The sequence below is a fragment of the Cyphomyrmex costatus genome, unplaced genomic scaffold (genome assembly GCF_001594065.2).
Source record: "Cyphomyrmex costatus isolate MS0001 unplaced genomic scaffold, Ccosl1.0 scaffold92, whole genome shotgun sequence".
Lineage (NCBI taxonomy): Eukaryota > Metazoa > Arthropoda > Insecta > Hymenoptera > Formicidae > Cyphomyrmex > Cyphomyrmex costatus.
This window is the reverse complement of record NW_017280506.1, coordinates 112,381-139,874: the sequence shown is the minus strand read 5'-3', so window position 1 is coordinate 139,874 and position 27,494 is coordinate 112,381. Positions and strand designations below refer to the sequence as shown.

Sequence of the window (27,494 nt, the reverse complement as noted above, 5' to 3'; positions counted from 1 at the left end):
GACTTCCTCCATTGTCCTTCTTTCCGAGATTCTCTCCGCGAGGAAGGATGGCTCAGAACAATTATTTCGGCTTTACTCACGGTGGGACGCAATATGGGTACGAAATCGTCTGCTTTATCATTATCACTAAGCTAGTGTTAAGTCTCGAGCGAGGATTCGTGGCCTCGAGCGCGTGCCTGCGATAGTGATAACGAGACACTCGCGTTTCTGACGACACGCGTCTGAAAGGTACGGGGCCGGCTTGGCGGCCATTATTCTCGCCGCGAGAGATTGCCGACTCGAGTCGAGCGTCTCTCCCGAGAGGCTGCCGTTACGATTTTCCTACGGTTACTCTTCACGCGTTGCCGTTGCGTGTCGCATTTCCTCGCGCGAACGCTCCGACCGCTGCAAGTCGGACTGATATAATTTTACTTTTAACATTGCTTTGCGAATAGGGCGACCAGCGCCGCCGCATACCAGACCGGACAAGCAGGATACGCTGTAACTCCGGCAGCCACCGCTGCCACATATCCCCAGCGACCCGCTGCTGCTGCCGCAACCGGCTACGAGACCTATCAGGCAGCTGCCGCTGCAGCCGCGACTGGAACGACGTATGCAGGTGGGTTCTACATGCGAACTCCACATGATCACGCTCGCCGATCGATCTCTTTTATGAAAGAAATTTGAAACCTAGAAGTGTACACCTATCGTAAACGTACTTTATATGAATGTTTCATCTCTCATTGAATATAAACCTTTTAGAGATTTCAATAAGTATCTGAGGCTGGTATTCATAGTCGGTTCTTATTTCAAGACTGCCTTAAGTAATGTCTTAAGATGCTAAAGCGGCCCTTCTGATTAATTCGTAACTCCTCAAGATTGAACTTAAGACGGTCTTGAATATAAGAACTGACTATGAATACCGGCCTGAATGTAATGGGGAAAAAAAATGCTGATTTGGTTCAGGTGCGAGTCTAGCTGTACTTATATCCAATTTCTTCTATGAATTTTCATGTGCTTATGATATTATGGTCTATCGTGGGTCTATATTCCATTTAACACTCGCAAACATTATTTGTCATTTATCACTAGGATTTAAGGGGATGCTAGAGTGTCTGTTTTATCATTACTTACATTAGTTAAAGACTCGTTTCTCTTAATTGCATTTACAGATGGAAAAATCCTTCTGTATAATTAAAGTATCGACAACAATGAATTGCGCTAGCTACATTTCAATACGAAAAACGGAAGAAAATTAAAAACTTACAGTTTCGTTATCGGCTTCTGTGATTTTTGATAACGAAACTAAATTTTTTTTCCGTTTTTCGTATTGAAATGTAGCTAGCGCAATTCATTGTTGTCGATACTTTAATTATGCAGAAGGATTTTTCCATCCGTAAATGCAATTAAGAGAAACGAGTCTTTAACTAAGTAAGTAGTGATAAAACAGGCGGGTCCAGCATCACCTTAAACAAGGATAAAATGATTCAATAGATGCTGTGTACGTTAAATGGAACATAAAGTCCAAGAGACTTGTAACATATTCGTTAATCCAATCCTTGATAGTCTATTCTTTTTACATTTCTTGTGTAGTTTAGCTCTTTGTAATTACAAAAAATCTATTTGACTCCGAGTTGGGGATCAAGCTAGTAAATCAAACATTTTATTAGTAGATGTGCTCCTTTCAGTAATTGGCTGTAGATCTATTCATGATGCTTCAAATCCCTTCAAATTTTTTGCGATTAAAATAAAACATTGGAGTGTTGAAAAGAAAAAAAGAGCAAAGGTTTTGAATGCAAAAGAGCAACATCAACAGACTAAGTATTCCAATGTATATATACTAAAAAATTATTTATAATATTGAACTGTAAAGTTCTACTGTAGCGTATATTAGAACATGGTTTAAGAATAAGAAGAACAAGAGATATTTCTATTTATTGTACCTGCATTACACATTTGTAATAGAGATAATGTTATATTTGCACAATAAATGTAATATTAACAATAATAAATAAGGCAAAGGACTCTAAGTTTAAAACATAAAAGTAATAGACTAAAAAGATAAATTAATAGACTAAATTAAATTAAACTTAAATTAATTAAAGACAATTTAAGACCAATAAAACTTAACTTGTGGTTAAGTTTGATTGGAAATGTCTATTTTTTTGTTATTATATATTATATTTACATCTTCGAATTTATTGTTTTTTTGACTACATGATTAAAATTTTTAATGTTATGACTTAATTTGTCTTTTTAGTCTTCATATGTATTACTTTTATGTAATATTAATTTTAAATAACATTTTTTGTGTTTCTTGCTATATATTATCAATAATATTTTAATATAATTATTTTCATGCGCTTAATAATAACGTCTTGCAATACATGTTTCTTGCAGCTGCCAATCCTGGTACTGTAGCTCAAACTTACGACTACGGTTACGGACGACCTGCTCCAGCAGCTACATACGACGCAACTAAATCCTATTACCAACAACCAGCAGCAGCTGCAGCAACTTACACTACTACTGAAACACATTACCAAGCTGCGAAGCCTGCTTATAGCACAACCAGTGCTTATACTGGCACTGCTAGACAAGCCACTACTACTGGACAAGCAAAGACCTACCAAGCATCTAGTACAGTTTATCAACAGTCAAATCCCACACAGAGCGCCACTTATTCCTCGGGATACACAGCTCCGGCTACTCCTGCCGCTACCCCATCAACTGCAACAAATAGTAAGTGTATTAACCTTTTCTCATACATTTATGTTTAAATATTTTCGGTCCTCTCTTGACCACTAACTGTGACGTAGAAACTAATAACATGAAATTGATCCTCTCACAATACGTATGAAAAATGCCAAAGGAAAAATTTCAAAGCTCTGCTAGCATTCTCGATTGTAATAACAGTTTGAGGGGTTAGCAGAAGTTAGAAATTTTATTTTACCTACTCCGAAGAATGGAGCACATTTTCGAGTACATCAGTTTCTCCCATCGGTGTTTCGTCTTCGTGGAGTCTTCGTAGTTCGTCTTTCGATGCATCTTGAAATGAGTAATAGTAAAAAGTTTTGTGCCGCGCAAAAGTACGAATGGTATGGGCCCCTCCAAAGTTTGAGGTTTCAATTTCATTTCCCTTAGAAACGGCGAGTACAACGTATTCCGGCTACGACGCAGCGCTATATAGCGCTGCGAGTTTGTATGTAGCCCAACAGAGTGCAAACGGCAATTCCACTAACCAGAAGACTGGAGGTTGGCAGGGCTACGGACGGAAGGGATTCGGAGCTGGCGGGGGAGGGATGAAGGCAATGCGGCCAAAGCAGCCTCCTAAGCCTCAGCAACTTCACTATTGCGATGTCTGTAAGATCAGCTGCGCCGGGCCACAGACTTATCGTGAGCATCTGGAGGGTCAGAAACACAAGAAGAAGGAGGCCTCTCTGAAGGTGCCGCAACAGCCCCCAGCGCGCGGAGCAGGGAACAGTCTTCGGTGTGAGCTGTGCGATGTTACTTGTACTGGAAACGATGCCTACGCCGCTCACATCAGGGGTGCCAAGCATCAGAAAGTCGTCAAGTTACACACTAAACTTGGGAAACCTATACCAAGTGCGGATCCTACGGTTCTAAATCCAAAACCGGCAGCAGCCGCGAAAGCTGCGATTACCAAGAAGCCGACAGTGACAGCGACACCTAAGATCAATTTTGTCGCCTGTAAGTAAATTTCTGCATTTTTTCTTTATGTTGTGAGAAATTATTAGAATCCAGTGATTTTTCATAAATTAATATTTTATGGAATTTATTACACAAGTATACGATCTCATTTGCATCTGTACAAATGTTTCAGCTGGAAACTTGGGCACGGTGAATCAAAATCAAAATTTGGAAATTAAGCAGGAGGAATCGGTTGTCGAAGAAAGCGTGGAAGAGGCTGCGGTCGATGAGAAGGATATTCAACCGGTTGGCCAAGAATATATCGAGGAGAATAAATCCGAGGACGGAAAGATCATAAGTTTCAATTGTAAACTATGCGAGTGTCGATTCAACGATCCCAACGCCAAAGACATGCATATGAAGGGCCGCCGTCACAGATTTGCTTACAAGAAAAAGGTCAATCCCGATTTGATCGTCGACATGAAACCGAGCCTTAAACAGCGCAAGATGCTGGAAGAAAAATTACGTAGGCAACAAATGCGCGACGAGTATTTACGTCGCAGAGAAGAGATCAATCAATTGGGACCCATGGGACCCATGATGGACGAGGAAATGATATATTGGGAAGAAAGACGCCGCTATGAGGAAGAATGCGAATATTATGAATGGTATCGACGGTACGGACGCGGACCAGGTGCCCCGCCGATGCCGCGTCCATTCCAAGGACCACCGCCCATGATGTTATTCCCAGGTCCTCAAAGACGACCGGATTCATCTGACGACAAACATGTATTAGCACATCATACAACTATTTATCCTAAGGAACAAGAACTATTGGCAGTTCAGAAAATAGTTTCTCATACCGAAAAGGCATTGAAGTTTGTGTCGGATGCTTTAGCCGAGGCTGGTAAGTAGTTTTAAGCATTATTTTTATATGTAATCTTTAAAACTGAATTTAGTGCTGACGAACATCATTGTTTACAGGTAAGAAGAATACTGCCAATTCCAATGCCATTGTAGCAGCAACTGCACAGGCTGGTACTCCGCAGGCAAACGCTGATGCATTGAAGAAAGAAGAGGCTGACAAGAAGAAGGCAGCAGTCACACCACAGAAGGAAGATGGAAGCGATGGAAATCTTTTCTCGTTTCAAAAGGAAAAAGAAGATTCTAGGATACTCCGTGGCGTTATGCGCGTCGGAAACTTGGCCAAAGGGCTATTATTGTCCGGAGATAATCACGTTTGTCTTGTTGTATTGTGTGCGGAGAAACCTACCAGGTATCTCGGATGATTTCATTGCATACAGTAATCGTGCGTGTACATAATAATTTACAAGACTATTCGTTTTTGTAGAACATTGCTCAATAAGGTTGCTGAGATTTTACCTGGTGAATTAAAGAATGTAGCCCCAGAAGAAACCTACAACGTTGGGAAGCATCCGGAATCCGCAGCTTTGACTGTCTCAGGGGGTACGGTCACCGTCAGCGTGACCCTCACCAGTCCTCTGATGCGCGAGACACCCAAGTCTGCCGCAGCAGGTGATTTCATTGTTTCGCATTTTTATAGTGGCCAAGAAAAGGATAACTATGAAGGCGAAGCGGGGTTTTTTACGAAATTATTACGCACCTCTTTTGTTTTTCATGTCGTTTTCTCGATCTACTCTGCGATTTGTACATTTAGTTTGTTCTTTTCATGGCCCAGAAGATTTTCTGTAAGTTTTTTTTAAGCACCAGGACGATGCGGGGCAGCCAAGGACGATTCGACGGTTGCCGGTGTACATACGCTCTAACATAAAGTTAATTTCCTGTTCGATATAGCTGGCGTGTCTTAGTGTGTCCACGACAGAGTCCTCTTTATAGAATTCATTTCCGATTATCAAAGAGTATATCACAAAAGAACATTACTCGAACGATATTGAGATAAATTTCGCAGAAAAAGAGCGTAAACATGATACGATTAGACGCCGGCTTCCATTATCGCGCGTTATTTCATTTACGGTAGCGATTTGTATCGATTTTTTCGAGAACGAATATTCGAACTAGAATCTCCATCGACGGAACGATACTAACGAGAGATTTCATTGAACGTGGACACGCTTGCGATAGGAGGAAACAACGCTGAGGCAATCTTAAAACTATGGACTTTTTGATCATGCATTTAAAAAAAAACAGAAAATCCCTCTGACTGTTATCGAATGCTGTACGCACATTCTGCGATGTGTATTACGTACCTCTGAATCTTAACCGACCGTTCTATTGGCATCGGTGCTACCTACCTTTTAAGCGGATAGAGGTGAACACTACCGATGCTGATAGGAATCGTCGGATGTTCTTAAGCGGCAGAAGAACCATCTGAGAAAGAACGTTTTAACGGGGGTGAACTCGGTGCATTGCAAACGTACTACATTCGATCAGGCTTATATTTCTTTTTTCACGTTGGCATTATTACGGTATATAGCCCATAATACAAAGGTGCTTAAGTTAAAACGAGAATATTAATAGAGAGAGGGAATACCTAAAATCTCTGGGCATGATCAAACACTCTAAGTGTTGTCTAAGCGTGTTGTGCTTTCTTTGTTGAAATCTCAGATAATGGTGGACAGCAGCAGCAGGAAGCTGCTCAACTGCAAACGACGCCCGCAGCCTCCAGCGTGACGAAACCAGACCCACCAGATGTACTTCCCAAGGCTAAGTGTTTGGAAGCTTTAGCTGCACTCAGGCACGCGAAGTGGTTTCAGGTTTGAATCCATTAACTCTCAGTTCAAGAATTCGAATTGTCGGTGCCACATTCTTGTTTGGTGCTATGTAAACGAAGCATTTTCTTTTATTTTCTCCTGACAAAAACGTGAGACGCGTGCAAATTGTCCTTTCTCTCTCTCTCTCTCTTAAAACAATTTTAATCAAAAACACAAAAGAAAGAAAAAGAGAAAAAGCAGTCTTAGAAACTTCCAGCCTTGTGACGGTTTTATTTTTTATCATTAACCGACCTATCGTTGATATATGATTCTGTCTGAATTGCTTATTTGATCACGTTCGATGTTTGCCGTTTCTATATATCCGCTGAATTTTTAAACACACACCAGTCGGCTTTGTCCACTGTACCCTCCGGAAATTTAGATTTTATATTTACGTTTCGGACCTCGTTTATTACCACACCGTTTATGATCACACTATAATTTAGAACGGTCCGAAAATAGTTCCGAAATAACGGATAACAGTGGCATCGTCCGTACGTGGGAGAGAAGGCTAATCGCACATCGAACATGCGATCAGATATATATTATCAGGCAAGAAATCTTGCGCAAGTAAGCAACATGTAAATGTGTATCTCGACAGTCAACGCGAAAATGCTGCTAGATGCATTTACATCTGCTTTGCTTTAAATCATCCAGAATAATAGGAACTTCACTGCGAGACGTCGCAATTCGAGTACAATTCATTTATGTGTCCTTAGAATGAATGTGATTTTCTTTATTTTCTTTACTAACACAGACCTCGATTGCTTTACGATCAAGCATAATTCATTATTCTGGATCGTCCTTAATGCGTTGTAGCCTAGGCTGCGTCTGTTCTAGGTCTGTCTTAACTTAAAAGCAAATCGACATATAGCATCAGTTACAGCTTTTGTGAGATTATGTATTTCGTTCCATTTTTGTATTGTAACAATTTCATGTGCGTTAATTGCACAGCTTTGGAGATCAAAAAGAGACAGACAAGCACAAACACACAGTAGCGCGTCATAAGTGTACCGGGTGTTTTTGTAAATTAGAGTCGAGAGCCTTAAAGTTGTTCTAAGATATGTGCACAGTTTTCCTTGAAACATATATGAATTCTCGCTTTTTTTTCATTATTACGATAGGTACTAACTAGTTCTAGGAAAAAGTAATCGATAAACACCCGGTAATATTGATATGGGCTAATACTATTAGGGGCACTAGGCACGAGGCTGGGAGGATAGCTAAAGCCCACACAAAGCAATCGAAGGATAGTTTAGGCTGTCTTATCTCCAGAAGAGCCAGTGCATTTATTACGTATATTAAATCGTAGTTTTTAAAATGTTCATCCTGTTCAACAGGCTAGAGCTACCTCGCTGCAGAGCTGTGTTATGGTTATCCGTATAATGCGCGACCTGTGTAATCGTGTGCCAACATGGGGTCCGTTAAATCCATGGGTCAGTATATACACGATTATCTCCCATTCATTATTCGCATGTTCTTACGATTTTTGAATTCTCGATAACTTGCTTCTCGATGTATACAGGCATTGGAATTATTGACTGAGAAAGTAATTAGCACCGCGGGAGGTCCCCTTAGTCCCGGTGAAGCCTTGAGAAGACTTCTGGAATGCGTGGCTGGAGGAATATTGTTACCGGGTAGTCCAGGTAATTTCTAAAGTTCATTTGTTATACCATGTTTCGATTTAATTTTAATTTCCTCTATCTCCAAATGATGAAACAAGATGACGAGACTGAGCGTATCGTGGAGAGGTGATTTTTTGACTCGAGAACAAGTATTTTGTTCTCGTGTATCACAATCATGTACTTTGTGATACGCGCAGATGATATGGCAATCTGAAAATCTAAAAATTGTAGCTGTAATATTGATCGAAAGATAACGTGGTGGAGTCAACAATGTTGATCCGTAATTTCTTCGTTTTAGGATTATCCGATCCGTGCGAGAAAGAGCCAGTTGATGCAATAGGAAACATGACGTCCCAACAGAGAGAAGATATTACTTCGTCGGCGCAGCATGCTTTACGATTAGTGGCATTCCGCCAGATTCACAAAGTCCTAGGTATGGAGCAATTGCCGCCGCCGAAATTCAAAGGACGATTCGCTCGAAAACGAAGACGCGATAACAGCAACGGAGAGGGCACGGATAGCGAAGCTTCGAAGAAAGATAAAAAGGCGGAAGAGATCAAAATGGAAACAGATTCCAAGTAGAAGATCTACCAAAAGATTCGTATTCGCAATACGAATTACCTATTAACTTATCTAGTATAAGGAAGCAGTTTCTTTTACCGCCGTGTCAGTTGCTTGTTTAGGAGGAGAGATGTCTTCGGAAGGACAATTGAAAACTAGGCTGATGCTTGTCATGATTTTAGAATAATCTGAAGAATGACTATAAAAAGAGATGATTCGTTTATCGAATTGCAGTAGCAGGCGCTCTTTGTCTCTACGTCTATTGTGAATTATTTACTTTATGGCAATCATTTATTTCCTACGATGTATTTAATCTGTAATAATTAATAAGCGTGTCACAAAATGGAGGTGTAGCGCTATGAAAAGCTTGAATTGATTACTAATTTTTTTTTCAGACAAATGTGATTCTATTATTTCTGATATCAGATTTGTCTCGACGAAACTGATGGACGCGTTCACTGAATTTGAATCGGTCAGGCTGAGTAAACTATCTCGATTATGAGAAATACAGGAAGAATTTAAACGAACGTGTGGGAAGACGACGACGAACGTTTATAAGTTTGAAGTTAAGAGTAGGCAATAGATTGTATTGAGATTTTGTGTGTATGTTGTGTGTGTAGTCAGTACGTGTAGGAAATATTATATCCTTTCTCTCTCTTTCACTTCTGCACAAAGTGACAACCATTTACGATATATACTATTGTCACGTATGTGACTCACGCAGAAAATAGCGCCAGGATATTTATAACTCGATGAATTGGATGCTTGATGATTATCCAATGCGAAGAAAGTGCACATGTTAACAATTTTTTTTTTTAACAGTACTATAAATGAATTTTGTTTACAGAATTTTAAGCGACACCGAGTTAAAACTTTGAAGTTCCAACTTTTAGACATTACGTCTCATTTAAGTGAATTTATTTTAACCTGTAGATTTTCTGTTTCTAAAAGATCATTGAATAAAACGAACATGTGTACGACGCTACTGTGAATTTATGATACTTCTCACTGAAAGAGTTAACAAGTGTTTCCTCGATATCACTATTCCTTTCCTTTTCCAACTTCAATATTTTACTTATAGAAAAACTCGAGTAATGTGTACAAAATAACACGAAGATAAAACGCGGTTTATTTATTGATCATTGTTTTTCGAATTTGCATGTGATTGCGCATTTAAAATAAATCAAAAATTACAAAATTGAGCAAATTTTCATCAGAATGTTTATAATTTTATTAATCAACACTTTGTGAATTACTCGCTTCTGTCTGTAATTCTCATCTCGTTTCGAGATACACTTGAGACCCTCTAAAGTGTCTTTAATATTTTTCTTTTTATGTTCTCCACTGATAGTCACGTGCTAGTTTTAGATTAGATTTTTGCATCAAATTTCGATTGATTTTTACAAGAGGAAAATTATTTTTACTTCGAAAACAAAAAGACGAACGTTCTCCAAAATGTGATCGAAATACACTCACCCGCAAAGAAAGCGGTGTGTATATATTTTGAAAATTTAAAAAATTACCAACTTTCACAATAATCATAACTTTGTAAATAATGAAAATAAAAATGTTTAAAAATGCAAAATATCGTTTTTTGCGGGTGAGTGTATATAACGTATCATCTATCTTGTTTTTACCTTATTTTCGTGCATTAAAATATTGCATCAGTTTGCGAGTCATTGAAATTGCGATGCATACGACGTTATGCTTGTGACTCGGCAATTCTGGGAATTAAATTTTACGAGTTGGATTTATACTCTTTGGATATAATGAAAAGCGAAAATAGAAGTATCGACAAAGAAAAAAACACCTGAACAGCATGTGAACATTTGGCAAGCATCCTAATATCCATCGAAACCGTTTTGTTCGTGAATATTTATCGTACTTATAGCTATAAATATCTTTTGACATGGACATTTTTCCAATATACACTTTTATATTCAGAGAATGCATCGTTTTGCGTTATTTATGAATTCAGAGAAGGAATATTAAGAATAAACATGACAAACCATTTTCGGTTTTGGTTTCTGATAAATGGGAACAGATGTATGTACAAGGCGCTGTAAAATTAATCGCCTCACTTCCATTACTAATTCGAAAATCGGGATAAAAACACAAATTGTAAACAGCAATAATAATTAAAACTTAATTTTTTTTAATTATATCAAAAATATTATTGATAAAGAATTGCCTTAAATGCTTGCTCTCTCAATCTTCCGTTGAACCATATTATTGCACGTTCAATATTTATGAAACAATATTTACGAAACAATATCTTCGCACTTTTCGATTACGTAAGTATGTATTTGTTTCTAAAATCTTAAATTGACAAATTGATTTTTAAATTATGTATGCAGTTGAAACCTTCGATTCCGGGAACATTGACGAAATTCACCAATAAATTGTTATTTATTAATAATTATTATTTTTTAATAATATTTATTATTAATAATTGAATTGTTGTTTCTAGCGTGCACATTAATTAGGTCATTCTCGAGACCTATATCTATACATTCATTTTAAGCATATCTTCTATTATTCTTTCATATAAGCGGCCATTAAAAAAAATATATATAGCTTAAAATAAGGTGATAAATTTTGCAACGCTCTGTATATAATATATAATACTATAGAATTACAGAGAACCACGTAGAACACTCTAGAAGAGTCTGGAGTGTTCTTTGTTGCCATTGTTGCCAAGTCGATACGCATCAGTATACGTCACGCCGATCAATGACGTAGTCCACCAGCGAGCCAATCAGCTGCATCGGTCGACGTTCTTCGACCAATCGGATATGAGCATGCGTCACTCGCAGTCATACGCGACTTCGTGGTATAAAAGCAACGCTCGCGACGCCAACGGTTTCAATAGTCGCTGTGAATTTGAGCCGAGGAGTGTCTGCTCTACGATAGTTGTTAAATCGTCTTGTGAGGGAATTACACATAGCGAGAAGCTTTCAAACAAAAGGTAAGTTCACTATACGCGTCGATATTAATTCTTGGTTTCGGAATCTTTGCCCTCAGTCGGAAATTTAATTCGTTTATGCGAACGAGGCGTAGATGATGATGATTATAATCGTGGAATTTGTCCGATAGCCATCGGCGCGCTAGGTTTTCGAAGAAACACGTCATAGATTCGGATGAGTCATTTCCAAATGTATAATCGATCGTTGTTTCGAGCCTGTTGGCCTGTTGCTAGGCGGAATAGATCGTAGCATTGTATATATATATATATATATATTTTGATTGGCGCTTTTTATCGAGTTGGTACATTCCGAAATCTAATCGAGAAGTCGTTTCGAATCTGCATCAGCGTGAGAAGCACGTAGGAAATGAGCGGAATAAAGTATTGATCCAATATTCGTCGTTACGTTCACGTTTTCGTGACATGGCGTCATACGCTTGGTAACGCGAGCATGACGAGCACTAAAACCAACCAAAATGGCGGCCCTTGATTTTACTGCGTCATGCAAGCAGCTGTGATCTCCAGCCAGGTGTCTCCATTTCGTGGTTATTAATATAATTTTATGTATGGCTTTACTGTAAAAGTGAATGCAGTTTATTCTTTTTTTTTTTTTATGATCTATCCGCGTCTTTTATGTGACTTATTTGTATCTTCCAAAGTGTCGTCATTTTATAAATAATTATAAATATTATAATTGATTTATCTGAAAGTGAAGAAATTGAGCATTAGATAATTATTTTATTTTATATATATATAATTAGATTATATATACATATATATATATATATGTTATTTTAAAGATAACCGTCTATAACGAAAATTTTATTACAGAGCACCATGCAGATTTTCGTGAAGACGTTGACCGGGAAGACCATAACTCTGGAAGTCGAGGCTTCTGATACCATTGAGAACGTAAAAGCAAAGATCCAAGATAAGGAAGGCATCCCACCTGATCAGCAGCGTTTGATCTTCGCCGGAAAGCAACTTGAAGACGGTCGTACTCTCTCTGATTATAACATTCAAAAAGAATCAACCTTACATTTGGTTCTTCGTCTACGTGGTGGAATGCAAATCTTTGTCAAAACCCTGACGGGAAAAACTATCACGTTGGAAGTTGAGGCATCAGATACGATCGAAAACGTCAAAGCCAAAATTCAGGACAAGGAAGGCATCCCACCTGATCAGCAGCGTTTGATCTTCGCCGGAAAGCAACTTGAAGACGGCCGTACTCTCTCTGATTATAACATTCAAAAAGAATCGACCTTACATTTGGTTCTTCGTCTACGTGGTGGAATGCAAATCTTTGTCAAAACCCTGACGGGAAAAACTATCACGTTGGAAGTTGAGGCATCAGATACGATCGAAAATGTCAAAGCAAAAATTCAAGACAAGGAAGGAATCCCTCCAGATCAGCAGAGATTAATTTTCGCCGGAAAACAGCTTGAAGACGGCCGCACACTTTCTGACTACAACATCCAGAAGGAATCGACATTGCATTTGGTTCTCCGTTTACGTGGTGGTATGCAAATTTTTGTCAAAACGCTCACCGGCAAAACAATCACTCTGGAAGTTGAGGCATCCGACACGATTGAAAACGTGAAAGCTAAAATTCAAGACAAAGAAGGAATCCCTCCAGATCAGCAGAGATTAATTTTCGCCGGAAAACAGCTTGAAGACGGCCGCACACTTTCTGACTACAACATCCAGAAGGAATCGACATTGCATTTGGTTCTCCGTTTACGTGGTGGTATGCAAATTTTTGTCAAAACGCTCACCGGCAAAACAATCACTCTGGAAGTTGAGGCATCCGACACGATTGAAAACGTGAAAGCTAAAATTCAAGACAAAGAAGGAATCCCTCCAGATCAGCAGAGATTAATTTTCGCCGGAAAACAGCTTGAAGACGGCCGCACACTTTCTGACTACAACATCCAGAAGGAATCGACATTGCATTTGGTTCTCCGTTTACGTGGTGGTATGCAAATTTTTGTCAAAACGCTCACCGGCAAAACAATCACTCTGGAAGTTGAGGCATCCGACACGATTGAAAACGTGAAAGCTAAAATTCAAGACAAAGAAGGAATCCCTCCAGATCAGCAGAGATTAATTTTCGCCGGAAAACAGCTTGAAGACGGCCGCACACTTTCTGACTACAACATCCAGAAGGAATCTACATTGCATTTGGTTCTCCGTTTACGTGGTGGTATGCAAATTTTTGTCAAAACACTCACCGGCAAAACAATCACTCTGGAAGTCGAAGCATCGGACACGATTGAAAACGTGAAAGCTAAAATTCAGGACAAAGAAGGAATCCCTCCAGATCAGCAGAGATTGATCTTTGCCGGAAAACAGCTTGAAGACGGCCGCACGCTTTCTGATTATAACATTCAGAAGGAATCTACCCTGCATTTGGTTTTGAGACTTCGCGGTGGTATGCAGATTTTCGTCAAGACTCTCACTGGTAAAACTATCACATTGGAGGTCGAAGCGTCTGACACGATCGAGAACGTGAAAGCGAAAATTCAAGATAAAGAAGGCATTCCTCCCGATCAACAAAGACTGATTTTCGCGGGCAAACAGCTGGAGGATGGACGGACTTTGTCCGACTACAATATTCAAAAAGAATCTACACTTCACCTTGTACTTCGACTTAGAGGCGGAAATGTCTGATTCCACAATTGTGATCTCTGCTAAAGCTTCGCGTTGTATTAAATCGTTTAATTACAATATATTCTAGTATGAATTTTTTATTTTATTAATTCGCACATGCAAATTTTTCGTACAGAATCTTGACGAATAAAGGAAAATTAATTTCACATGCTATGTCTTGTTTTTCTTTTTTATAATTCTATGATTCCTTATAATAAACTATTAATAATGAGATATTAATATTGTGTTTTTATTACCTAAAATATGTTCTTGAATCTATTAATATTTATTTAGATTGTTTAATGTTAGAACTTGTTTAATGTTTCTAATGATAATAGAGAACTCTTTACGTAAGCTTTGTGTTTAGCATTTTTAGTGAGATTATATAAATTAACGAATAGATAATTCATAAATAATTTAACAAATATGAGCATTTATAGGTCAGTTCAGCTGAACTTCTATATATTATTAAAATCTTTCCTTTTTTTCCAATGTGGGAAAACAAGATGAACAATGTAAGAAGTTGAAGTGAGAAAAGAATAAACTATATATATATATTTCTTTTTATAATAATGAGTAGCTTGTTTATTCTTTGTTTTAAAATAAATATACTTGTCAATAATTTGTGAAAATTATTTTAAAGATTACATATTATAGATTTTTCATGAAACCTTTTCTTCATCGCTAACTGATGGCGCCACTAGGTCTTTTCCGCGAGAATAACTGATTCAGTTCGTACTGTCTACTCGAGCTCAATATATTGCTGACACTCGTATATTTATTATAAGTATTATTATTAAGTAGACAAAGTATTTAATTATACATACACTACCTTTGTGTAAGTAATAATGTAATTTAAAAGAAAGAAAAGAAGAGATTATAAAAGCGTAAAACGTACTAGATTTATAATGTACATGTTCGATATAAATGGAATGAAAAGCAAAAGATTATACTTTTGTACTACTTTTTTCTTTTGTATTACTTATTATTACTTCTGAAAAATTTAAAATATACATCAATTAAAAATTTTTTAATATATAAAATGTCTAATTTTAAATTAGTTTATCTCTGAGACTTTAGGAAAACTAGAAAATAATTTTTGAAAAATAATTTAAACTTGATTTTTACAAAATACATATATATACATATAAATAATTGCACAGTAAGAATATAACGCAATTTTTATTTGAAGATTTTAACAACTGTATTTTTATATAAATATACACTTTTGATAAAAGAAATTTTTAGATAGGTAAAAATAATTTCATAAATCCGTTTGTATAAGAAAAAAATAGTAGTTTAATTTTTATAAGAATTTATTTTTATAATAGAATTTTTATTCTAAAAAATTATATAGTTCCTTTTAAAAAGTATAAATAATTAATAATATTATAAAATCAAACAAAATTAAAGTTGAAGTACTCTTTATATGAAAATAATAATTAAAACAAGGTAAAGGACAATGAGAGTCAATTCGTAAGTAAACAAAAAAGCGATTAAAACATTAAAATTATAATATGAATTTTTAAAGAAAAAGAATACATGAAATACTTAGCCGCTTTAGACACAATTAAAAATTAGAATATCAGTCAATATATAATAATATAAATAAATCGCTCGATATAAAATGTCGTAACAAGTTTCGACTCTTGGTTTGAGTCCTCGTCAGACGTTCAACAAAAATTCCTCATTCCAATATTAAGAACAACACACCTCTCACTGACTCCTCGATTTCTTTCTTCGTTACACAACATTAGCAATATGTATAGGATGGCAAAATCGTATATTGAAACAATGTATCTGTAACTTGGCATGAGAACAAAATCAAAAGATGTGAAAATAATAAAATTAAAAAAAAAAAATTAAAGAAATTATAAAATCAGTTGTGTTGAAGAAAATGTTATTACTTTAATTTTTAAAAATACATTTCTATCTAGAACGAATCTATTTTTACACAAAAAACGCATTGGTAATTGCTTTTACATTTAGCAAAATAATGCCAAAAACCTTCGTAGAAAACATTAACAGTTTAATTATAATTTAATTTTTATGTTTTTATTTATAGTAGAAGAAATATTTTTATTATATAGATAAAAAATATTGATGGTTTCAATTACCTACACAAAAAAACTATTCAATAATATCGTGATAAAGCAAAATTTAATAGAAGATGAGAGAATAAGTAGTTTATTTGAAAGAGAACCGAAAGTGTGCTCTCGTCGTTATCGGATCTCATCTTATTTCCGTGGACGAAATAAAAGCGGTCGTCGTAATTGTTAGCGGTACCGTTGTTGCATTCGACAATTATTTGTAGCGCGCATGTTTGGATGCAGTGGAGTAATGAATTAAAATTTTCGCGCGCCAGCGAGATGCAAAAGTATTTTTTTCAACGTGGAATTCAATAACCATCCACAGTGAAAAACATGTAATTTTACTGATAACATATTTTTCTACCACACTCGTTCTATTCAATCTTTCAAAAAACATAGTTGTACGATAACTATCGCTCGTGAAAAATCATATTGGAAGTAACTGAAAAAAAAAAAATGCGTTCTTTTTATTTCATACTAATAATTTATTTGCGTTACTTTTTAAATTATTTGTTTAGCTTTTACAGTTGTAGATAAATAAAAGAATTGATGTAAGATAGTTAAAACAATAATTAAACTGTAATGTAAAATGTCATACACACACATATTACGCAACATATAGGACATGTAACATAGTTAAATTTTAGAATAAGTTTTATTCTAAAACTAATCAATGCTTTTCTGGAATTTTTATTAGAATTTTGATAACTAATATCCTCCTTGGCGCAATTTCAATTTTTCAGGTCTATAAAATGCTCAGAGGATTGATGCTCTTCATGGAATATTACACTCCCCAATTTCCTCTCCTGGATAAAACCTCAACGAATCAAGTCCGGACAGTCGTTTCACCGATGATTTCATTTTCGCTTTGACGAACCCGCTCTCGGACGGATACACGCGACACACATCGATCATCCCGTGCACGCGAGCGTGTGTCGCGCTCGTGTGTGCCATGCGTGTGTATATTTATGCGTACGGCTAATGATGGAAGAAAACGTTATCCACAGGGAGGCGGGCGAGTCCCCGTGTACCATACCCAGTTATACGGCTTGTACCTTAGGTAGGGCTGAGAGAACTCGAAGAGAGAACCACGGACTTGTGCGTTCAGTCTAACTCGGTCCTCGAGCTGGTCCCGTGTGCTTGGCGTGCGACGCGTGCATAACCGGCGTCAGTCACACAGCATCCGTGTGTGCGGTGCTCTCGCCGCGTTGCCGACGACGCGAGATAAGCTTCCCCCGAAGCGCCGTTGGGCACAACGCTGGGTACGGATCCGCGTCATTCCGTAAAAGCCGAGCTCCGTGCGGGACGACAGAGTCCAAAGTTTTATTCCGTCCCTCGGCGATTCCATGAAGGAACTGAATTCTTATCATGTCAGAGTATATCTTTGTAAGAAAACGCGCAGACGTGTAACAGAAAATTGTACACAATAAAATTTGGAGTAATTTTTTATTAAACTCTTTTTCGTAAAAAGTGAATTGAGATGTTTCTCGCGCTAAATTTTTATCACTCTCCAGCAAACGTCTACTAATGTAGTAACGTTACGTTAACGTTATAATTTACCACTCGATGATATAACTGTTACATATTCAATATGTGTTATATTTATATTGTAGGAATTGAATTATAACAGTAATGTGATGTTATTGTTAGTTTGCATTATTTGCTGAATACTTATATACTTACTTCTCGAAAAATAGACTTTGGAAATACGTGTTAGCGGACATTCAACTCTCCTTCATTATCACGACGCTATAAAAAGAAACGTCCACATTTACGTCGTCGAAATAACCGCGCACAAAAATCTGTATTTAAACATCTCATCTCGGTTTATCGGCTCGAACTGCTGTTATCTAAGTTGTGTCACATTAACGTAATAAAATCAGTAGGGAGACAAGGCGAGCAGTAATCTAAAGAGACAGGAAAAGGGTTGAAAAGTGATTCGGCTTCCTTTCCTTCTTCCAAGTTGGCCTGATAAAGCATGAAACGCCGGGGACGTTAAAGTCGATACGAGATTGAAGCGAGCTGGTGTGGTACGAGACAACAGATCCATCAGCGAAGATGAGTGGCTTGGCGGTTTGTTTGATACTCCTCTCGACGGTGCCGGGTAAGTTACGAGATACATCAGAAATGCCTATTAACTGAAGGAACCCTTAACACCTTGAGTTCTAATCGCACGCCGTTCTCGCGGCATTGTGAAGATACATGCTGAAGATTATTACTGCGAGAAAGCGCAGCCGAGTTTGGAATATCGGAAAAAATGTTGATTCCCGGCAAACATCGCAAAGTAATATCATGACATCGATATCGTAATTTCTTAGTCACAATGTAATTGTTACGCACAACGTGTGTTTGCGTTGTATTTATAATAATGTTGTTGAGTGAAAAATTATTAATAAAGTTATGTATAAAGGACTCTTGTTAATAAATACATTTAAATGTACTATAAATAAAGGGTATAAGAGTCAAAAATTGAAATAATCTTAAATGTCAAATTTTATAATATATTACGAAAGATAAAATAGACGTTTTCAGATAATGACGTTTAAATGAAATTTATGTTTCTAACGATATTGACATTTAAATAAAGTAGATGTTATTAACAATAGTATGATAATGACGTTTAAATAAAGTTGATGTTATTAACAATAATTACATGTTTCGGCTTCTGCGTCGAGCCATCAGATTTTTCTTCATTAAGATTATTTTAATTTTTGACTCTTATGCTCTTTATTTACATTTAAATTAAAAAATTATTAATATATAATATTATATTACATTATAATGTACTTTTGTAGTTTGTGTTTATCGGGTTAGAATGTACCAAAAATTTAATCATACAAAAGAACTATTATTGAATTATTACTTCATAAAGATCGATTTCTTAGGTTTTACATATTTAAAGAAAAACTCGTGTCTGCAAAGAGAGGTAAATTTTTTCAGTCAATAGTTTCAAAGAAGTACATTCTTCGCTTTCAAATGAAGTACAAATTGTATTAGTAATAACTCAGAACAACTCTTCTCGCTTTATATTCACTGAACTATTCAAGGAAACTCAGGATATTGAAGAAGACTTTATCTCACGTTTGCATAAAATTAAATTTTCGCAGTTGCCGTTCGACGTTATTTGATTGTTATCAATTACAGTCGACCAAACATGACGGAAGTGAAACGGGGGGAGCCCAATTTCCAATTAAATGCCACTTGCAGAATCATCGAAATGAACGTAAAAATATAATATAACAGGCGCGTGTTTGACGCAGAATGATTTTGTGCCAAAATTAAAGGAAATAAAAAAACAAATAGCTATTTACATAACTATTGAGTTCGCAGTTGAAAAAGTAGCGAATTCTATTCATAGAGTATATAACAAAATTTATATTTTAACGCAACAACGTTTCTCGTTCTCTTTTGATTTTTGTGTTGAAAATGTTGGTAAAAATTATATATAACTCTTTTTAAAAATATACGAAAGTATTAATAAATTTGATGATATGAGTTTTATCGCACTTCGCCCGTGAATGTATATATACCATTGCATGCTACATCGAAACCTTTTACCGACGAAGGACCCCGTATACAGAAATTAAACTCCAGAAATAGGAACAAAAACGTTCCATGAACCGTTAAATACGCTTCTGCGTCGTGTTGAACTCGCGTTCATAAATTTGCTGTTCTTTTTCTTGCCGCATATTGTCTGACTGTAATATACAGCGTCGACCTTACCACCGCCGATTCTGGTATACGCGAGGCAACGAATATAAACCGCACGAGTCCACGATGTCCTGCCTACAATCGACCTTCGTCCATTAATTCTTCGCTCCGGTTCGATGTACGGTAGAATGAAAGTACCAACGTTTTTATTTATTATAATATTTTCAAACAAAAGTCACGAATTCGGGTGAATTCTAAAGTGTAGCCAAAACTTGAAGCTAAAATATATCTACAATATTTTGTCATCTCGCAGCTTTGACGTTTAATTATCGAAAATCGCCGCCTTTATTCTCTCGCGGTCCTTCCGCAGCTTTAAAGTTGGGGGGGGGGGGGGGAGAAAGGGAATCGACTTCGAGCTCATCGAGGAGTTGACAGACTTTTTGTCTCCCACGTTATTGTCGAGCGTCGAGAGGAGACGGCAAAGATGCAGCGGCGGGCTCTTTTGAGTGCGACGGCGTTTTTGCAATCGCTTCCGTATAACGCAGCTGCGAGCCAGAAGTCGCGGGGTCCTCCGCACGGAGGACATAATCCGATTTCTTTCGACGTCCGAGATATCGCCATCTCGAGACGGTCCTTTCCTCGCATCGGTCCTTTTCTCTCCGCGCCGCATCGCGCCGCATCTCGTCGCGCGCTCCCGCTTGCGTGCTTTCTTTTATGTTTTCTCGCCGTTCTGGTGGTTCGACCCGGTCTAAATATAGAGGCGTTGCAAGGGTCTGACGGGTCAGAAGTAACTTGTCGCTATTATAGCGAACGAGGGTCGAGCGAGCGGGCGCGTCTCGTAGGAGAGATCGCGGGAGTCAGAGAAATTTAACTTCGAACGCGAGAGTCTCTCCGGATAGAATTGAGAGAGGCGCGCGCGGCAAGGATTTATTAAATTTTCCCGCGCGCGGCTTTTCCGGGCTTCCCCTCCGCGCCGCGCGCAGCTTGCGAACGCGGGCGCGCACCGAAATGGAATCGGTTATTTCGGAGGACGGTCGAGATAGGTCGCGAACTTTCGAGGAAAAATAAGAGAACGCGGAGCGAACTTAATTCTTCCGGCGTTTCATCGAAGCGAGAGCAATTGGTACCTTTTGGCGTTGCAGTTGGAGAGAAAATTAGCTTTTAATTCGTCAAAGAACCGGTTATTATCGCGCGATATTCTACTATATATATATATATATATATCATCGCTTTTCCGCGTTCTTTGTCATTTACGGTACAGCCAATTATTCCGCCATTTTTCCTTCAATTACGACGTAACTCTCTGCCGATCTTGGAAACCAATACTCTACTTCTGTGCGAACCTTTTCTATTATTCTTTCATTAATTTGAAAGTGATAGGACAGACAATTAGAGTGAAAATGTGCGTTTATACGAGGAGGATCCTCGAGGATCAGCGTTTTCCCGCAGCATCCCGCATGTCGCCCGTCGTTTCACCCCCGGAATCACCATCGGCATTTCTGTCGTTTCGACTGGGTTCGCTTTCTCACGGTACATTGGTTTCTTTCCACGGACCGGCTGCTCCAGGCGGACTCCATTCCCGAAATTCCGCTTCGCTGTTTCCTACTGTCATAGCAGTTTCTCTCCTACCCGACATCGATTGCACGAGCGGTGGGCTTGCAAGCTCAAAGCGCCGTTTCGCAATCCTTAAGGCTAAAAGACTTTTGTCGAAAGACTCGCGTGTCTTTCTTCCGTCGCGTCGGTTTCCTTAAGCGCCTCTTTACTCGCGATTATCGGCCGGAGGGAGATCGAAAGCGGAAGAAAATCCTCCCACGAAACGCGAAAGAAATCAGGATTTGAGAACGTTATACTGTATGAGAGTAACGCGTTATCGTTGCAGTTATTTTTTGCAAAAAGAAAGGAATACCTCGTTATTATTATTTGTTAATATATTATTTTAAAAACTAACGCGTTACTGTTACTTAGAAAGTAAGATCGTCACTTTTTCGTTACTTTTTTATGACATTAGAATATTATTATAATTAATTGTGTGAATCAATATTGAAGTTAAAATTCTAAACTGGTCTTATGATAATCGTCTTTATATTTTGGGAAATTAAATTGTAATCTACAAACGCAGATTCATTAAAAATTTTATGTATACTACAGACTTTTAATACTGGCAGGGACTATTAGAATGCAACCTAATGTAGTGCAAAACACCTTTTGTAATATTCAAAATTTTATTATAAAACATTTCTAGTCAATTAAAAATGCAATAATCTATTGAATAGTTATAAAGATAATAAGAGATAATATAAAGTAACTGCTGTATAAAAATGTAATGACGTTACCATTTCCATTACTGTTATAAAAAAAAGTAATTACCTAAAAAAGTATAACGAAAATAATAACGCGTTACTTCCCGACTTTGAAACAAAACGTAAGAGCGTCGAGTTTACCCCGAATGTTCACGAAACGAGCAAGAACGAAAGCGAAGATTCTATTTAAAAATTCGACGATTTTTTGCGACAGTTTCATTTTTAAAGTGTATCTTTTTATTGAATCTTTCTCTCTCTCTCCCTCTCTCTCTCTCTCTTCTGTGATAAAAAAGGCAATAAAACATTAAGATAATAACGATGCTTTTCTCATTAAAGTCTCGGAGAAACTTAGAAAAAGATACAAGTTTTATGACTATGTTATTCAATTATGGAAAGAAGTTGAAAAATAATTATCGCAAAAGTATCGGGCGAGAACGCAGGGATGAAATCGATAGTTCGAGATCCAATTGATTTGTAACAATCAATTGAGGAAATCGCCATAACGAGATAACTTTCGTGACGACTCACTTCCACTCTCCCTTTCGCTTATTCCTTATTGAAGTCGGCGTGATTATCGCGGCGATCATTTTCGCGATTCCTATATTATTACGTCGTTGGCATCGGCGCCGCCCGTTAACCTGTTCTTTTTCACCCGGGAATCGAATTACGAGTCGCTGGGATACACGCACAATCCGAAATGCTTGTAGAGCGATCGGATAAAGCATGCTCCGCAGTTAACAGGAGAACCGGACGGTTCTCTATCTCGGGCCCGAGCGCAATTTGCGCATACCCGGATACCCGCAAATTGACCTAGCTGGGATTTTTATTCGAATCCGCCTCGATTCTAGCCCTTTTTTTTTTTTTTTTTTTTGCGGACCATTCCGCGCCCATTACGTATGCTAATGAGTTTCGCAACTCGGCCGTGCGCGCGCGCGGCGCGGCGTGCACGCCCTGTTTGTTTTCGCGAAAACGTATACGGGCGATAAATCACGCTGGGACTGGGCGGGTAATTGCACGCGTGTCGTCCGCGGTACGTCGGTAAGTATCTCCCTCGAAATCCGATCTCCCGTTTTGTCTATACGTTTAGATCGGACCTCGCGGCGATCGCACGCGGTCCAACGCGGTCGGTGCGATCACCAGCAACTTAAGCCGTAATCACGCTACTGGCTCCCGACTCTGACTCGACCTAGAGTCCCTATAATAAGGAGTCTGGCCAAGTTATTGTTAATTCTATTGGTGCTGACAAAATATGGCGGGGAACCAATAAGATGCCTCAAGTACTATAATACTTTCGGTACTATTAAAGCAATTAGGCACGCAGCAGCCGGGCATTTTTTTTATAAAATTTGTTAGTTATAATGCACATTTTGAATAGATACAATTTTAAAGGTTAGAAATCGATTTTTATGTCAGCATGTATAATTTGTTTTCTATTATATATATATATATATTTCACTTATTTTTTACACAGTCTGTGATCTTTTATCAAATTATGTATTAAAAAATTGTTTATTTTATTTATTTATAATGATTATATACTGTTTACGATATATTTATAGTATCACGTCAGTTGACCACACCTTTATCTACGACGCCATGTTTTGTCAAACTAGAAAGATTGGCCAGACTCCTTATTATAGGGACTCTAGACTCGACTACTGACTCGGACTACCGACTATAATTCAACCAATCACAGCAAGCCGACTCTGCGATTGCCGACTCGAGAATAGAAATCACTCTATTCGATCGACTCTGAGTTGGGAGTCTGTAGTGTGATTACGGCTTTACTTACAGCCAGCTGTGTAAATTCTTCACAACATTATTATACACAAGGGGAGCTATAGAAGTGAATTTACATCTATAAAATTTCTTTAAATTTTCCATCAGTCTTTCATATTTTTATTTATACCGTACATGTACCATCTATACTCATCTAAAAATATTATCGATAGCTTTAACTTGGAACAACGTATCGAGATGTCGTATTTTGACGATTTTTTAAATACATATATGAAAAGTATATGAAAAAAATGTTTCATCCTCTTGAATAGTTATCTTCATTCCCGTGAAAAATATACGAAAAATGAAAAGTACGCGTGGGACATGCTTTGAAAATTGATGAAGAATTTTTTCATTTATATAATACTAAATAGGATTTTTTTATTTCATTTATTGCGAAACGTCAGAAACGTTATGAAGCTCTAATCAGCATATAATTATGCCCGGAAAGGAATAATCATAAAAAGTTGTTTTTAAGTACAGAGGGGTAGCAGTGTGACGCACTAACGTAATTTCTGCTTTTGACTCAAGACTTCCAATTGCGACCGATTTGATTCGAATTCTTGTTCGTGCACGCTAATTAAATCTGCATTTCTGATCGGTGTGCATGATTTTATGACTTCGCAATTGAACAAACCGACGTGGTGTAACGCCGTATACGTGCAAGTAGACGCGCGAGCACAGCGGAGAGATGCATTTCCATATGCATGCACCAACAAGCCGGATGGATGCGCGCACTTTCGGTATCCCAACGTACACACGTATTTCATTTTCACCGAAGCCCTTTTACATTGTGTTGCCCGAACACAAATACCGAACACGAAAACGCTTTAGGCCACTATTGTTCGCGAGAGGAGAGAGTCGCCAATTTATATCAGAAATTCGAACTAGCCGCGCGCGCGCGCGGCCACCGGACGATAATAGCCGACTGAACGCCTTACGTTATTTATGACTGCACGTGAAACGGTATTAATTAATTTCCGTACTCCGACGACACTCGCGAAATTTATCGTATATATATATATATATATATATATATATATTTGCATTCTGTGCGCCGTGCGCGCAGTTCCATATATTTCGCGTAGAAAAGTCGCACGCGATCTTCCGAGGATTCGCGTTTGTGCGATCCGTCGCGCGCAATAAAACGCTTTTAACAATATATACTGACAGAGTATATTTATTGCTGTCAACAATAGTTTGCCGTTCGATAAAGTTTTACGCGCGTCTAGCGATTTTTTGTTTGCGGATAACAATATTTCATTTGTTATATTTATTTTTTCACATCTTCTATATTTACGCGAAGTACAATTCGACGATCGAATCGTGGAAATGTATTTTCATTATTCGTTTCCTCCTCTTCGTGTCTCTTAAAAATTTTAACGCGTACGGAAAAGGCGTCGTCATGGTTACGAATGTATAAAAAGTGTGATAACGTTATTACGAAGTAACATCGATAATAGAAATTACATTTTACAGTTCGCGTGTGCATCGTGGCGTGTCGAAGATCGAAATTAACCGTGGAATTACTTGAGCGTCGACTCGAAGTCACAATCGCCAGACGGATTTTTTTTTTTTTAAATCGCCGATGACTCCGAGCGATTATTAATCAGAACTCCAATTCAGACCCGACCGGCTTTCACGTCGTGGATCTACTTCAGCGCTTATTTTCATTTACCTTCTCTCTTATCGTGGTGTTCCGTGAAACACTATGTGTAACCAGAGACCCAAACGCCAAGCTTCCTCTTACCGTGGCCGGCTCTCGTCTCCCGCGTTTCCTCAGAGCCCTCTATATAACTTAATAGTGACTTAGTTTCTAGTACAAAATTATCAGATCTGGCGGGATGTAAGTAACGGATCTCTTTGAATACACGACGAAAATCTCGAACTGGTGGTAATCGAAACTTTTGGAGTCTCGAAAGTCTTCAAGATTTTGAAAATATAATCACTTCTTTTATAATTTTACGTTATATTAAATTTTGTATTTGACAGATACGAATAACAATTTTATTTTTTTTTTGAGTGTATTAAACGTTTTAGATGTCTCTTAAATTTCGCTAATTATGCAGGAGTACAGTTTTAGAAGGAAAACTCTTCGATAAATAACCAAATCTCGAATTGATACAGCAATCGAAACTTTTGGAGTCTCGAAAGTCTTCAAGATTTTGAAAATATAATCACTTCTTTTATAATTTTACGTTATATTAAATTTTGTATTTGACAGATACGAATAATTTTATTTTTAATGTCAATATCATATTATATTGTTAAGAACATCAATCTTCTATTTTATCTTCGTAATAAAAATTTTTTTTTAAATTGACATATAAGATTAGTTTTCATTTTTGACTCTTATGCCCATTATTCATTTTTTAATTTATTTATTAACAAGAGTCCTTTATACATAATTTTATTTATTTTTAAGTGTATTAAACATTTTAGATGTCTCTTAAATTTCGGTAATTATGCAGGAGTACAGTTCTAGAAGGAAAACTCTTCGATAACCAAATCTCGAATTGATACAGCAATCGAAACTTTTAAAGTCTCGAAAGTTTTCAACACTTTAAAAATATATCTGTCCGTTCATAATTTCATGTTATTATTATAATTTTTTATTCAATAAAACGTACGAATTTTATTTGCAAGTATTTCAAATGCTTTAGATATGCAAACACTTCTCCAGGAAAAGATTTCCCAGGTACTTGAGACTCCCAAGAATTTCAGAACTTCCGAGCTTCTCGATAATATTTCAAGCAATTCGAGTCTTTATACGATCAAATTGTTTGAAAACTTGAGGAGTGGGATTCGCCCATCACTAGTTCTGCAGATCTCGTCGATCGTCTGTAATCATTGCGCCGCGCAGTTTGTTTCTCTTTCACATTTCCTCCATCGTAATCTGAATGATCCCAGATGATGGAAACGTTGTTTATTGCCTTTCGCGGCGATGATGGATAATTTCAAGAGAATATAATCGACGTCTTCACGCAGCGCGCGTCGGAAGGCGATTATTATAATAATCTGCGAACTGCAAAAAAAAAAAAAAATACAAATCGATCAGACGATTATCGAGGCGTTCGAATTACCAGGATCCGGTCGGTCGAATGTTTTGAATCGCTCGCATGAAGACGCGATTACTTCGCGACACGACCAGGCGAACGAGAGACGTCGCGCTGCAGCTTTTGCGGTCGCTAATATCCGTTATAATAAGCGAGGAACGGTACGCGGCACGCGAACTTGATATGCAAGGCGGTCGCCTGCGGACCCGATCGTCGTACTTTCCTCGCATTCGTCTCGTGATGAACGACGCTCGAGTCGCGCAGTCTTATGCGGCTTCGATAAGTAATTCGATAGAACTGTGTCAGTGCCCGCCTAGCAGCGGAGAAAACTTCGTCCCGTCTTAAAAGCAGTTTCTGGCGCGGAAGAGTAGACGTCGTCGTCGTTTCAGGAAAGAGTCTCTTTTCGTATGATATACGCGAAACTGTATCGTTCTCTCCCTCCCAACCCCCCCCCCT

General features: G+C 37.7%; 2 protein-coding genes across 4 annotated transcripts; both read left to right on the top strand.

The window, feature by feature from the left end:
* On the top strand, window positions 1–9,512 carry Zn72D (Zinc-finger protein 72D). 2 transcript variants are annotated; one of them, XM_018550038.1, is made up of 11 exons: window positions 1–97; window positions 435–598; window positions 2,380–2,721; window positions 3,235–3,690; window positions 3,824–4,537; window positions 4,615–4,906; window positions 4,982–5,166; window positions 6,217–6,365; window positions 7,703–7,798; window positions 7,888–8,008; window positions 8,286–8,569. In XM_018550038.1, exons 1-11 carry the CDS (start codon window positions 48–50, stop codon window positions 8,567–8,569), a joined length of 2,853 nt encoding a protein of 950 aa, XP_018405540.1. In that variant the 5' UTR covers window positions 1–47. The 2 variants fall into 2 exon arrangements, with proteins under 2 accessions (XP_018405540.1, XP_018405539.1); XM_018550037.1 differs by having other exon boundaries at window positions 48–97; window positions 3,124–3,690; window positions 8,286–9,512.
* A 1,885-nt stretch (window positions 9,513–11,397) lies between these two features.
* On the top strand, window positions 11,398–14,329 carry Ubi-p63E (Polyubiquitin-63E). 2 transcript variants are annotated; one of them, XM_018550029.1, is made up of 2 exons: window positions 11,398–11,516; window positions 12,345–14,329. In XM_018550029.1, exon 2 carries the CDS (start codon window positions 12,351–12,353, stop codon window positions 14,181–14,183), a length of 1,833 nt encoding a protein of 610 aa, XP_018405531.1. In that variant the 5' UTR covers window positions 11,398–11,516; window positions 12,345–12,350; the 3' UTR covers window positions 14,184–14,329. The 2 variants fall into 2 exon arrangements, with proteins under 2 accessions (XP_018405531.1, XP_018405530.1); XM_018550028.1 differs by lacking the exon at window positions 11,398–11,516 and adding an exon at window positions 11,794–12,042.
* Window positions 14,330–27,494: the final 13,165 nt, after the last annotated feature.

Excerpts from the sequence above, each read along its gene's own strand:
- Zn72D (XM_018550037.1), top strand. The coding sequence starts at position 48 with ATGGCTCAGAACAATTATTTCGGCTTTACTCACGGTGGGACGCAATAT. Across the intron at positions 599-2,379 it reads GACTGGAACGACGTATGCAG|CTGCCAATCCTGGTACTGTA; the intron begins GTGGGTTCTACA and ends TGTTTCTTGCAG. Across the intron at positions 6,366-7,702 it reads GGCACGCGAAGTGGTTTCAG|GCTAGAGCTACCTCGCTGCA; the intron begins GTTTGAATCCAT and ends CCTGTTCAACAG.
- Ubi-p63E (XM_018550028.1), top strand. The coding sequence starts at position 12,016 with ATGCAAGCAGCTGTGATCTCCAGCCAG. Across the intron at positions 12,043-12,344 it reads CAGCTGTGATCTCCAGCCAG|AGCACCATGCAGATTTTCGT; the intron begins GTGTCTCCATTT and ends ATTTTATTACAG.